The 14152-nt window shown below is 42.9% G+C and overlaps 1 protein-coding gene across 3 annotated transcripts; it reads left to right on the forward strand.

Annotated features, from left to right (window-relative positions):
* Positions 1-3149: 3149 nt before the first annotated feature.
* LOC122884257 lies at positions 3150-9840 on the forward strand. Of its 3 annotated transcripts, none has more exons than XM_044213926.1 (4): positions 3150-4685; positions 5892-6175; positions 8397-8585; positions 9452-9840. In XM_044213926.1, the coding sequence occupies exons 2-4, from the start codon at positions 6109-6111 to the stop codon at positions 9484-9486; spliced, it is 291 nt and encodes a 96-aa protein (XP_044069861.1). In that variant the 5' UTR covers positions 3150-4685; positions 5892-6108; the 3' UTR covers positions 9487-9840. The 3 variants fall into 3 exon arrangements, with proteins under 3 accessions (XP_044069861.1, XP_044069859.1, XP_044069860.1); XM_044213924.1 differs by lacking the exon at positions 3150-4685 and adding an exon at positions 5201-5376; XM_044213925.1 differs by lacking the exon at positions 3150-4685 and adding an exon at positions 5717-5772.
* The last annotated feature ends 4312 nt before the right edge of the window (positions 9841-14152 follow it).

The following is a 14152-nucleotide window of genomic DNA, read 5'->3' on the forward strand; positions in this document are numbered from 1 at the left end:
AGCTCCAGACGTCCCCATTTAATTTAAAATTTATTCTAAACTCCAAAAAGACGAAATGTGTGAATGTAAGAAGAGCGCGAACCACTGAAGTTCCCAATCCTGAATCCATGCTCTACGTGGAAATCTAAGTGATGCAGTACAGCATCATCAGCGAATCTGGTTAGACAGCAGATTGTCCTACTGTGTGAACATCTTGCTCCAAATGTTTTATTGGACTCTTATAGTGAAACAGAGCTGGTTTCTCCTTTGAAAATCATTATTCAAGCCGCCGTTCTGTCTGCACTGGACGATGGAGACTTCCTGTCTGCTCCTGCTGAACCACAGAGCCGTTCGATTCATCGCACAGGATCGCCATCGCCCTGTGACTGAAGGTCAGACTGGCGTTAGCTATGAAACATACACTAGCTAAAGATGTTCAAACCAAGTTTTTAATTATTTGAAGCTGCAGACATCCGCGTTGGGCTGAAGTGTAGAAATCCACACGAGAGCTGCTGTTGGAGAATGTTTCACATCACAGATGTTTCCTGATGTCAGACTCCTGCTGGAAACATATTTAATACTGACAGCAGACGTCTGCAGGACTGAGGATGAATTCATGATGGGGGGGGGGGTTTCTGTCAGGACCTCGGCTGTAGAAACTGGGTCAGTGTGATTTATTTAGACCTTCTCCACATCGTCACACTCCACTGCTCTGATCCTGCTCTATCACACAGACACAGTTCATTCCTGGGACGCTAAATCAGAATCAGAATCAGAATCAGAAATACTTTATTGATCCCCGTAGGGAAACTCTTTGTTCCAGTAGCTCTTCTTTACGTCAGTGCACACAGGAGAAAACGATAATTTAAACTATAAACAGGTCAGAAATAAATTAAGTAACATGTTGGTATAAGTATAAGATAAACTAAGTGTCGAGTACCAAGTGGGTTTACTGGTAGATGGTGAAGTACAGTATAAATACAATGTCACTAATTATGTAATAAATAATAGTAAAGCGGAGGTGCATGTACTGTCGAGTAATTGAGGTATATCCGTAACAGTAATAAGAAAAAACTAACAAGGAAAACTAATATTGCACTTGAGTAGTAAACAGAATATTGCACAATTATTATTAAGATGTAATGCTCAATGTCCAGTTTAGTGACCTAGGGTCAACAGACTAATCCTTAGAGGGAGGAGTTAAATAGTTTGATGGCCACAGGCAGGAAGGACTTCCTGTGGCGCTCTGTGGTGCTCTTTGGTGGGATGAGTCTTCCACTGAAGGTGCTCCTTTGTTTAGCCAGCACGTCATGGAGCGGGTGGGAGACACTGTCCAAGATGGCGTGTAGTTTGGCCAGCATCCTCCTCTCTGACACCACCGCCAGAGAGTCCAGCTCCACCCCCACAATGTATGTGAAATGTGAAAACTATATATCATATACTATATATGCAGGACACAGCGGTTAAGTTTCCAAAGTTAGCGCAAATTTTGACAGAATTTCCAGAAAATCATCATGATAATAAAACAATGACTCGCTGCTCGTCTCCACCCGCTGCTGCTGCTGCGTGAACACGATGGCTGATGGAGGTGAACAGCTGGTGGAGCCGATCCTCCAGCCGCTGCCGTTAAAGCGCTGCAGAAGAAGAAGAGGACGCGGCGAGACGACGCCATTAAAAGCTCAGACGATGGGAACATGATGGAAACATGACGTTTCTGTTAGTTTCATGTGTTCGTGTGAGGAAGGCTCCAGCCTCCTCATCGCTCCACACACAGCTGATGCTTTCAACTCTTCACTTTAAGTCACGTGCTTCATGTAAAGGAAACTGAATTTTCCTTTACACCCAGGAAGTGCATTTTAATATTTTCTGGTAACAGATATTGTGGAAGAAGAAGAAAAGGCTCTTAAATAGTATATAATATATAGTTTTCACATCAACCTCTAAATCCACTTTGTACTTTACACTTATTTTAATTTATACGTATATCCACTTGGTACTTAATCTATCTGACCTGTATTATAGTGTATCATATTTTTTGCTCAGTGCTTCTCTTCCTGTGTGACTGACGTGACAGTGAGCTGCTGTAGAGAAAGAGTTTCCCCTCGGAGATCAATACAGTATTTCTGATTCTGATTAAAATTAGTTAAGTATTGAAGGACAGACAAATGTGTTGTTGGAAAAAATAAGAATCTAATAATAAGAATCCTTTAAATCCAAAAATGATGATGGAAAAGTTGTAATTTTTATTTAATTCAGAGAGCAGCGAGCAGCTAGGTTGAAAATGATATCCTGAAACAAAAAGGGTGAAAATTGTGTTTTAAATAAAGACGTCAAGGGCAAATAATCAAAAGGTTTTCCTGTTCAGAGACATTTGATAATAATCACAGTGACTCTCTCTGTGTTTGTGGGGTTATCATCACACACACAAGGTCCGGTCCCGGAATCGAACCAGTGCGACGATGATACGTTGCTTCAATTTTCTAACTGGTCCGGTTTGCGTTCACAAATGCAAGACTCAAACGGTCCAGAAATTGTAAACAAAAGTGTTATGGTTTTGGGATTTTGTCCTGTTATTTCCTGTTTTATTTTGGAATATTCTCCCTCCCTCTTGTGTCTGGTAGTTGTGCTTCCTGTCGTTGACTGCTTCACCTGAGTGTCTGTGTCCTTCCTTTGCTCAGCGTCAGGTCGTCATTGTACCCTGCGTCAAGAGTCCTGGCATTTGTTTCTTGGACCATTTCTCTGTTTCTTTTTCCTTTCCTTCCTTTTCTGAGTTTCATCCCGTCGAGGCGGACCAGAAAGCGGTTGTTTGGGCCGCACCAGAGTTCAAGTCAGGCGTTCACACCGAGCCAAACAAACCGCACCAAGAGGGTAAACGCTCCAGGGTTCGGTTCAACCGGACTAACAGGACTGGTGTGAACCCGCCTGCTGAAGTAACACTTTCAATGCAGGACTTTCACTTGCAGAGGATTTTTACAGTGTGGTATTAATACTTTTACTGAAGTACAGGATCTGAAAACTGCCTCCAACACTGCTTGTGAGGACCCTCTTTGACTAAATGCATCATTTAGCCCCCAACTCTAATCTGAACCTTTAAACCAAGTGTTAACCTCCAGACAGTCCTCACGTCCAAGGTGTAAAACTCAAACTGGTCCTCACAAAGACAGACGTACAAGTGGACTGCTGCTGTTGTTATTACTGAATGTTAGCATGTTTATATATCATATTTATCTTAAATCATTTTATACTTATTTCACATACGATATATTATATATGGCTTCCTATGATACTTTAAATACTTATTAAATGACTTTATATTATTAATATGTCGCTGCTTTAGATCAAAATTACAGTCCCTGTCCCTTCAGGGAACAAACATAATAAATAGCTTTTAATTGTAATTATGTTTAGTAGTTTTGATATGTTTGGTGCGAATGTGTCAGTACATGTCACCCGTGTGCAGGATCACCCCGACAGACGAGTATTTTCAGATGTTTTGGCTGATGTAACGTCCAAAAGACAAACCTGTTTCTCTGAGTGCAGCTCAGCTATGCTTCTCTGCTGCTTTGTCTTCATTGTTGAGCTCTGCGGGAGAACAGATGGGTGTGTCCATGTCGTAAACCGAGTGACAGCTGTCTGTTGTCTCAAAAATATGTCCACACCCAAATACTGCACTTTACAGAGGCTGAGGTCAGCCTCCAGTCGTCTGTCACAATCACAGTATAATCAATAGTTTTTCAAAGCAAAATTTACAGTAAATGCAAACGTGATTACTGACCGTATCCAGGTCCGGGTCGAGGTGGCAGCAGGCTACATGAGGTAGCCCGAACGTCGTCCTCGCTAGCCACGTCCTCCAGCTCCTTGTGGTGGATCTCGAGGGGATCGCAGGCTAGCAGCGCTGGAAGAAGTTTTTACTTCAGTAACAGTAGTAACACCACAGTGTAGAAATACTCTGTTACAAGTAAAAGTCCTGCACTCAAAATGTTGCTTAAGAAAAAGTACAAAAGTATCAGCATAAAAATATACTTAGTAAAAGTGCTCGTTATGCAGAATAATATATACTATTGGATTCTAATGATTGATGCATTAATGTGTTCATCACTTTAATGCTGCAGCTGCTGAAGCCGGAGCTCGTTTTAATGACTTTATATTCTGCTGTGAATTTTCTCCCCGGGAATCAATAAAGTTTTATCTTAATCTGTAATATTACATCATGCTTCATCTGTTAATTATATTTTGTATCATTAATCTGAATATGAAAATGGAAGTACTCAAGTACAAATACCTCAGAAGTGTGCTTGAGTACAGTACTTGAATAAATGCACCAGTTACTCTCCACCGCTGCAGGCCAGACAGGAAATGATTTATTTCCAACCCGTATGAAAAGTGCAAAAAGAGGAGGGGCTCTTGGAACGACAGACCAGACAGACCTTTGTCGCTTTTCAGGTATTTGCATTTCTGTTTCTTGTCAGGTGAGGTCGTGTTGGCACGGAGACGTGTACAATTACTGCTGGGTGAGGCCTGTCATGAAACACACATTTTATTGTACACCTGCCCCGGAGCAACACCTGTACTTAATAACCAACCAATGAGCACCTGATCCTCCCCGCCGCCTCCATCAACAGGCACAACATAAAACTCTGCTGTCCTGAAGCAGGACGACCGGTCCGACTGCACAGACGCCAGGATGAAGTGTTCTCTGGCAGAAGGTCAGCAACATGTAAACACGGTCATTACGCAAAACAGCTTTGTAACAACGCAAACATGGCATTCATCAATGAAACATCCTAAAAATGAACAAAGGGTGTTGCTTGGTAAAACATACAAAAGCATACCTCTTTACAAAACACATGCATCACAAACCTTAGCAGCGTGTGTGCCACAGATGTACTTTTTGCAGTCTCTGCATGTTGTTTGGGTCTTAGCGTCCTTTGATGGCCCACACACCTCACAGCGCTTCCTTTTGCCACCGACTGCAACCTAAAAGAATCAAAAGACTTTTAGTTCCTGTAAAAAATCACACACACACACACACACCACAAAACTGCAACAGGACGCTTACTTCAGAAGCTTGAGGTTGTGTGTTGAGCATGCGCGGTGTCACCAGCGCCTTGCCGAGCCCCTCAAGGAAAAGCCGTCTTCTCTGGAGCTTTCTTTGGTTCCAGTCTGGGTTGATTGCCATCCATACTGTGAATGCATTATGGGCTGAGACATCCAGCATGTTATGAAAGATCACAAGAGGCCATGGCAGTGCTCTTCTGTGACAGCTGCAGCAGGCCAGCAGCTGGTCGAGGTCGTCTGCTCCTCCTTTGGTGGCACTGTAGTCAGGTCTGACCTCTGGCTAACGATCCTCTCGGCTGCTTATTTTGCTCATCAGCGACACATTTCTTCCTTTTTTTGGTATGTAAGATGCCAGCGCAGCGTTGGCTGTGAACATGTTGGAGGAACGCACAGGCCTTTTATTTTTGCAGATTGTTCCAACCACTGTCAGCTTTCTTTTGAGAAGCTCCTGTCCCAGGTTGTACGATGTGAAAAAGTTGTCACAGGAACTAATGTGACCACTTAGGCCTTGTGACATATCTAGCACCGCTCACCACTGGACACATGACAGTGTCAAGAGAGCAGGAAAATGAGATCAGACAGCTTCTCTGTGCTTAGTGTGTGTGTCAAAGTGACCCGAACACCATACGAAGGATGTAAATGTGTGTGTGGGGAATAGTAGCGAGTGTGCTCAATTCATTTTTTTTGTTTGTACATGTTTATCACAGAAAACAAGCTAAGGCCATGGAGTTTCAGGTAGAACAAATGTATAGTTGTAACATTTTTATTCTTGTAAAAATTTGACCCGAACACCATACGAGGGTAATGCTGACATAAAGAAAAGTCATGCAGCTTTTTTCAAATTCTTTTTGAAGGGAGGAACCCGTGTCTTTACATGTGAAACATAAAGCGCACTCGCTCGTCTCCTGCCGTGACGTGTCAGACCTGCGTGACTCTGCCGCCACACCTGATTCCTCAGCGGGGCGAGACCAGGGAGGAGTCACCTGCAGGGACCAGGACACCTGCCTCTATAAAGACCAAACCTCCTCCAGCCGTAAACACACTCCAGACGCACTCATCAAACCAACAGCCATGTCAAACTTCCTGTCTGGCGCGCTGGGCAACAAGGGCATTGGGAAAATGGCCGGGCAGAAAGCGGGTGAGTTGCAAAATATCTTGGAGGTTAGATCACGATTGAGTCTTAAAGATGCAGGAGTTGTTAAACGTGACTTTGTTTCCTCTTGAACGGCAACAGCTTTAAAGGCAGAAAGTAGGACTTTCCTAAAAAACAACGTATATAAATAATCCCTGTGTGGTGGGGTCGGTATCTGCAGAGACGCTGCCCTCCGCCTGTATTTTCTTAGTTTCTTCTTAGTTTGCTGTGATCAGGACATTTCTGGGCGTCGACCTTTGGGCAGTGGTGCGCAGCCTCCAGCCAATAACAGCATGCGGGCTGCGAGGTCGGGACGTTATAAAAACGCAGCGACCTCGCTGATGAGCTGGTTGAGCTTTGAATAGTGTGTTTGCAGACAGCAACCGACGAATCAACTCAAGATCTGAGCACTTCCTCCGCCTCTGGAGCCTGTGGAGGTGGATTCGTCGGTTGCTGTTTGCAGCACCTGCAGGGGGTGTCTAAAATGATATTTAATTATAGATTTGGTGTTTCTGGATTTGAATATTTCCCTCAGTGTTGGAATCACATAGCTTAAATAAAGTGACACACAATAAATAGCATGGACGTGGATGTGTGTTAGATTATAATTGCAGCGTTAATAATCCGAGCTGCCGTTTTGTGATCAGTGAGGTTTTGTCATTGTGGAAAAGTTTCACATTTAAAGTCTGTTTCTTGACATTTTGTTCTGGTTATACGTCTGTGAGCTACGTGTAAACGAATGATTAGCCCCGACATGAGATATCACTTTTCTTGTAAATGATGTTGACACAGACACACAGAGGGATCGGGCTATTTGCTGCAGTCGCCTCCAGTATTTAGGAGGAGCAGGTGGGTGTGTTCTCAGTGTCAGCTCAGGTAACATCAAGTGACAGGAGCCTCGGGCGAATTTACTTTGTTAATTTAGTTTCAAATATTTTGTCCCGATCCCCGCCCGTCTGCTGCTCCAGGCTGGATAAATCTAACGCAGCTGCTGTTTTTATTGGAAATACTATGAGTGGCCAGTTTATTCAACTCAAGCTGCTCCTCGCTTTTTGTGCAGCTTCATTTCATTTATCAAAAAGAGGATAAAATTGTGTTTGGACATATTTGAACCTTTAAGCCTCTGAGTGGCTGTTTCCCATGATTGACAACTGAGAGAGTGTTGCTAGGAGACGCGTGACAAAAATCACTTGAGATTCTACAAAGTGGGATTTTTCTGCATAAAATCTCCACTGGTACTTCCTGTCGTCTACCTTAAAACTGAGAACAAATGACCTAAACACCTGTAACCAAGTGCATCGTAGTTACCTTTCCTGCGCACAGGAAGGTAAAGTTAAAACTTTGACAGATGACTTCCTAAAAGTATTCATGCATGCAGTGTGTGCATATTTACCTTCTTCTTTACACCTCGGAGTAACAGCGCTGTGCACCAAACCACAGACACATGCACTCTGCAGAGTTAGTCATCTTTCTCAACGCTGCCACCTGGTGACCAAAGTTACACTCTAAAGGAAACAACAAAGAAAACTGTTCAACTATTTCTAATGAAAATGATATATTCATAAAGTTACCACCCAGCTGTTTATTTAAGTATGTGAGAGATTTTTGTCTCTTTGCTCTTTGAGCTCAGCTGTTGTCAAAATAATTCAGGTTCAATGCAACAAGGCGTTCAACTGAAACCCTAAGAATCTGGTGTTAAAGGGTTAACGTGGTACAGAGGCGTGAATACATTAATGAATTAGCAGGAGCTTCTTTGAGTTAAGAACCTTTAATTAAATTTAACAGCAGAAAAAGAAGCTCGTTCAGTAGCAGGTAAAGAGTTCTTCACTGGCTGAAGCCTCAGTCAGTCAGGGTGAACATCGCCGGGGGAGGCGGGGATGAAATCCTCACTGTCAGGACGTCATGTTAACCCCGGTGACATGACAGGATCTGGTCTGTAACAGACATTCAGCGGGACAGACACTAAAGCTGCCCCTGGGGGGCCGCCGGAGAGCTGAAGGGGAGGCAAACACAGCTGGTTCAGCTGCTTTAATGGGACAGTTGGACTGAATGAAACAAATACAGGCTAAGAAATGGGGCTCAGAAGAGAAAAGCAGCAGCGACCTGCAGATGAGCTTTTAAACTATCAACTGTCAGATTTAGCAGGGGGGCACTGGGGGCTCCTACCTGTATATCACAGTGTGACCTCACCAGGTGCTGAGGAACTTAACCGCTGTTTGTTCTGCAGGTGAACTGGTCGAGGACACGGTGAACAAGGTTATGTCCGGAGGTAAAAAGAAGGAAGGCAACAATGGAGGATCCCATGTCGGAGACGTCCTCTCATTCGGTGGTGGAAAGAAGGAAGGCAACAATGGAGGATCCCATGTCGGAGACGTCCTCTCATCCGGTGGTGGAAAGAAGGAAGACGAAGGAAAAGGTGAGTCCTCCACAGCAGCCCTTCAAACTGACTCAACACAACAGCATTTAAAACGGCGACATTTTACTGCAATTTCAGTTCAATCCAGTGGATTTGCCACAATTCCGACTTTAGTGAACTTTGACCCGAGAATTTGCGCCGATGACCAATAGCAAGCCGCCTTCACATTGCCGACCTCCGAGGGGACGGAGAGCCGGCTATTAGCTAACGTCATCAGCTCTGCAGGTGTTTGGTCAGAAGCCAAAGTGTCGGACACGTTAACATGTCGACCTGATGGTGGCGCTAGATCAGCAGAGTTATTACAGTTCATCCTGAGGGGAGCATGAACGATGACAGTTGTTGAGGTGTTTCAGTCTGGACCAAAGTGGAGGACGGACAGAGAGACAGACTGACATTGACCATCCATAGAATCGCACTGCTAGCATGGCTAATGATATTGTATTATTATATAAAAACCAACAGAATATGTTTGAGCAGATGGCAAATCACCCGAGCCCGTCGGCTCCTGGAAACACTTTAGATTACGGCCCCCAACATACAGTGGGATCCCAATTCACAGAGACGCTTTTTACAGTACATACAGATACATGTAGGTACAGGGGTTAGTTACTATTCTAATATGATAGGGCACACTACTGTGTAGCTCAGCTCAACAGCAAAACTAAAAGTATCAGCAGCCGAAACCCTTCACAACAGTCACACGTGTGCCTTTATTGTTTCAGCACAAATGGTGAATTGTGCTGAAAGAGTTTGCAGCTTCAGTTATAAGCAGCTGTCAAGCTGATCTGATTTCTAATAATAATAATAATAATAATAATAATAATAATGATAATCTGCTGTCTTTGTCTTTCTGTCACTTTTGTCAGGGCTGAATGTGGAGGACGTCCTGGAGTTCAACTAGAAACACATCCTGACCTCCGAGGAAAACTTTCAGCTTTTTCGATATGAAATAAAGAATAAAGAATAACATAGCATCAATTAAATGTAGATTACTGAATTACTGGCTTCTCAATACACACCTTTACTGCTTTTACGCCATGACAAGTTCTAAACAATAAAAATTCAAATGTTTTATCTGCGCTGATGAAATCTGTTCAGTTTGGTATGAACACATTATTAACTGGGTTATTATATAACATGTGGTTCTTAAACCCTGTTCACAAATCTCTAACGTCACCTGGAGACAACCTGCATTTTGTGTCATTAATTCAATTGAAACAGTTATTGTCAAATAAAAGTGCAAATTCTGTCTGTATTCTGGTGAGACTGCCGATGCTGATAACAGTCTGATGCAGAGTTTTCTTGTATTTCATCTTCTTTCGCTGCGTGTTCTGCACAAACTTCAGGTCTGATCAACTGAGAGGCGATAAACTGTACATTTCAAATAACAATAATACTCAGCTGATTTCAGTGAATGTCGGTCACGTGTGAGTCGATAAAACACGTCAATGAATTAACTCAACCTCATCAGTTTTCAAATATCAATTTTCTTGTTGGTGAATAAAATCTAAATATAATGAGCCTGAATACTGCTCACTGTTGGCTTCTTTTGGGAAGAAACAAAAGTTATAAAAACACATACTGCAGCTTCATTATGCTAGCATTGTGGTTTTAGCCCTGAAGCTATTTCTTAAAATAGCTCCTGTCCTCACAGTGGGGTTATCAGGTTCGAGCTGTGTCCTAGCTGAAGTTCGGTCAATCTTACTATGATTTATAATCATGCTATAACTTTTGGAAGTACATAATCTACATAAATCCCCATAATCTGGGAGATGTAAACAGGAGGTATAATGTTGCCATGGATTTTTTTTTTGCCTCTATTTGTTTACCTTTTGGCAAATTGGCTCCATTAAAAGTAGCTGAATTAGCTTAGCTGTTAGCAGCTCCTGTTTGCAATGTTCTGCAAGTTCTGCAGGAATAAGCGTCTTATTTCTATGATTTCTAAGCAGATTTATGGACGTTTATTCTCGATGGACGTCAGACATGATGATCTAATCTAATGGGAGTGTAGGTCACACTGAATCTAAAAATATGTGGACCACGTCAGTGTGTTCGGATTTGAGTTATGACTCTGAGAAGGAATATCATTTGCTGACCAGTCAGATCTACACTACAATAACTAACGTCCTGTTGTTTTCAGAACACCTGCATGCACCTGGGGAGGCGCCTCGCAGTTTGAACACCTCTGGTCTAAACTAACGAGCCGCATCATCACCTGCTGCGTTCAGGGTTCATTAGCTGTGTACGAGCCTGTGACTCCTGTCTTACAGCCCCAGTTGCCAGCTGTTTTACAGGCTGGTCCTCCAGTAATAAAAGTCCCATCCAGAGAGACACGAAACTGCGTTTATTATTACAAAGTTTCATCAGGTCAGAATTAGAAAACTCATTAACATCAACGGTAAAGGTGAAGATAAACTTTACGAGACCAAGACCTCCTAGGCTCATCCAAGGTGCCGAACTGATGCGATGTGTAGAGAGCTTCATGTAATACCGCTAGTAATTTGTAGCCGATCGGAGCTTGTTTGATGAAAACAGCTGCCTGCTGCTGCTGGAAAGACTGAGACTGTGCTGCAAAACCAAAACAAGGAGCTAAAAGAGGCTAAAATAAACCCTGTCAAGGAGTTTATTCTCTGTGGGTTCTCTATACTCTGAGCCTGAAGACCTAAAAGCATTAATCATTAAAACTGATAGTTGCATTTTATTTTAAAGACATTTTAACCAATTATTTGATTGATCACGGGGTCTTGAAAGTCATAAACTCCATTTTCCGAGGTATTTAATTTGTAGTTTTTTTTCCCATATGTATCAGGGATGGGGATTTTATCAGATTTCCGATGATTAATACGGAATTTGAAGGATTTTCCGACCTGAAAATGTGACCCGCGTGAATCATGCAGATCCGTAAATGGTTATGGTCGCAGCTAGCATACCTGCCAACATTAACATTTCAAATGACAGATGGGTTGAAATTGTATGCAGTGTGCGTGGATTGTGTTTCATAGACGATCTGGCAACTATGGCGACGTCAGACAAACATCCATAACTTGGATCCGTGTTTTTATAATCAAGTTTGAGGGCAAATTGAGATGCTGTGGCATGACTTTAAAAAGGCAGTTCATGCTCGAAAACCCTCCAATGTTGCTGAATTACAACAATTCTGCAAAGATGAGTGGGCCAAAACTCCTCCACAGCGCTGTGAAAGACTCACTGCAAGTTATCGCAAACGCTTGGTTGCAGTTGTTGCTGCTAAGGGTGGAGCAACCAGTTATTAGGTTTAGGGGGCAATCACTATTTCACACAGGGCCATGTAGGTTTGGATTTTGTTTTCCCTTAATAATAACAACCTTCATTTAAAAACTGCATTTTGTGTTTACTTGTGTTATCTTTGACTAATATTTAAATTAGTTTGATGATCTGAAACATTTAAGTGTGACAAACATGCAAAAAAACAAGAAATCAGGAAGGGGGCAAACACTTTTTCACACCACTGTAATATTTAATATTTTAGTTCTTTAAGTTTCTCTGAAGTGCATTCACTTACAGTAGGAAATCCCAGCGCTCAAATTCGTGGATCTTTAAACCATACAGCACAGGAGAATCATACGTATATATTGGTCAGGTGTGAAAGACTAAGAACAAGGCTTTCGAATGAGTTATAGTTTAGTTTAGGTTTAAGGTTGATTAATAGGCTTGAGTCGAAGATGGCTGCAACTCGGTGCCTCGAGGAATGTGAGTATTAATTTGACTGGGTTCATTTAGGCTAACACAGTCTTCATGACCCAGCCAGGTTTCAGTAAGACAAAATAAGTCAATATGATGCTCTGATATTAAATCGTTCACTAGTACAGCTTTAGATGACAGAGATCTGACGTTTAAGAGGTTTAAGAGATGACGATGAGGTGAAAGCAGAGCGACGGAGCAGGTGGAACAGGTCGGCCCTGTCCGGGGAGAGACCTGAGAGGCGTCGACCGAAAGAGACGAGGACAGCTTCAGTCTCACCTCCACCTGCCAGGAAACGCACCGCTAACGCTCTCTTCCCAACCTCCAGACAGAAACACCAACAGACAGAGATGGATAAGTTCGCACAAATTCTCGGGAAGAAAGCGGGTGAGTAGGGAAAGGGGGGAGGAAGGAGAGGTCTGGGAGGCACTGATTTGTGTTTTCATGGTCCTGATTTGTAGACGCCCCTGTGGAGTCCTCCACCTTTGTCAAAACACGAGTCTTGGGAAGCGTTGAGTCAGAGGGTTTCCATGTTGAGTTGCTGGCTGTTTAAATGTTCTTATTTAAATGAGAGTTTTCCCGTTTACCTTTCTGTTTCAGTCCCGTCTTTAAGGCCATCTCTGTTGTTCACTTTTCATCTCGTTTCCATGTTGTTGTGTTTTTCTTACGTTTGGCTTCCTGCTGAGACACAAACATATTGATAATAAGTAGAACTGGGAATAATCCACTTGTTACACAGTAACAAGCCCCTGTCATAGACAACTGGACTGATGTTGTTTCTGTCTGATATTTTGAACCTCATACAGACATCTGATGGGATGAAAACACGTGAAAGGTTTGATCATAAAACTTTCTGATCCGTAATAAAGTTAAAGAAAACCCTGCACAGTTTATCTACATTTCTCTTTTTCATCAGTAGCATTTAAGTTACAGGAAAACAGGAAACTAATTAATCCACAAGACAGGGGAGGGCCAGGCCTGTCTGCCATTACAGACACTGCTCAGCTTAAATGTAGCGTGCTAGCAGCTCTGTGAGGCTGAACTTGTCACCATCTGTAGGAAAAATGACATTTTAAGGACCAAACAGTTGAAAAAAACTGATGGATTACTGATGAGAGCAAATCTTTGCTGTAGCTTTAGCTGCCATTTACAGGAGGCCGACTGTATTTGCCTCAATGATTAGCAAATAATCTACAGAATTAGGTGACTGGAGCGTCAGGCAAACTTATACAAAACTTACTTTCAAATGTTTCTCATCTTCGCTCTGAGAAGCCCCACCCCTCTGGTGCTCCAGGTCGTTAAATCAAACAGGTGTTGGAGCTGATGTGATGCTGTTTGTTCTGCAGGAGACATGGTGGAGGACGCAGTGAAGAAAACTCTGGGTGTGGGCGACAAGGACAAGAAGAAAGGAGGAACCTTCTCCTTTTTTGGAGGCGACGACAAGAAGAAAGAGCAGAAGGACAAAGGAGGAATATTCTCATTCGGAAACGACAAGAAGAAAGAGGAGGAAAAGGGAGGATTCTTCTCAAAGATCTTCGACAAAGGCGAAGACAAGGGGAAAGTGAAAAAATCAGGATTTGACGGTCTCTTCGTTGAACAGGAGGGAGCGAGTGCTGCCGAAGAGAACGAGGACGGAACTGTAGGAGGAAGCGAAGGAGGAGGAAGTGAAGAAAGTGGAGGACAAAGTGCAGGAGTTAGTGATGGAGGTATGTATGGACAGTCAGCTACAGAGAGACTGACCTCAGCAGAAAAACAACCTTTCTCCTGACGAGCGACCTCTATGACGCTTCCTCTCAGAAGCTACTCTATACTTTCTGTGTCTGTGTAGCTGCAAGATGTAAATACTG

This window comes from Siniperca chuatsi, linkage group LG11 (genome assembly GCF_020085105.1).
Source record: "Siniperca chuatsi isolate FFG_IHB_CAS linkage group LG11, ASM2008510v1, whole genome shotgun sequence".
Taxonomy (NCBI): Eukaryota; Metazoa; Chordata; class Actinopteri; order Centrarchiformes; family Sinipercidae; genus Siniperca; species Siniperca chuatsi.

Bases quoted from the DNA above. Each gene is read 5' to 3' on its own strand.
- LOC122884257 (XM_044213924.1), top strand. From the start codon at position 5,201: ATGAAAGATCACAAGAGGCCATGGCAGTGCTCTTCTGTGACAGCTGCA. The intron at 5,377-5,891 runs GTATGTAAGATG...TTCTTTTTGAAG, and splicing joins CACATTTCTTCCTTTTTTTG to GGAGGAACCCGTGTCTTTAC. The intron at 8,586-9,451 runs GTGAGTCCTCCA...CACTTTTGTCAG, and splicing joins GAAGGAAGACGAAGGAAAAG to GGCTGAATGTGGAGGACGTC.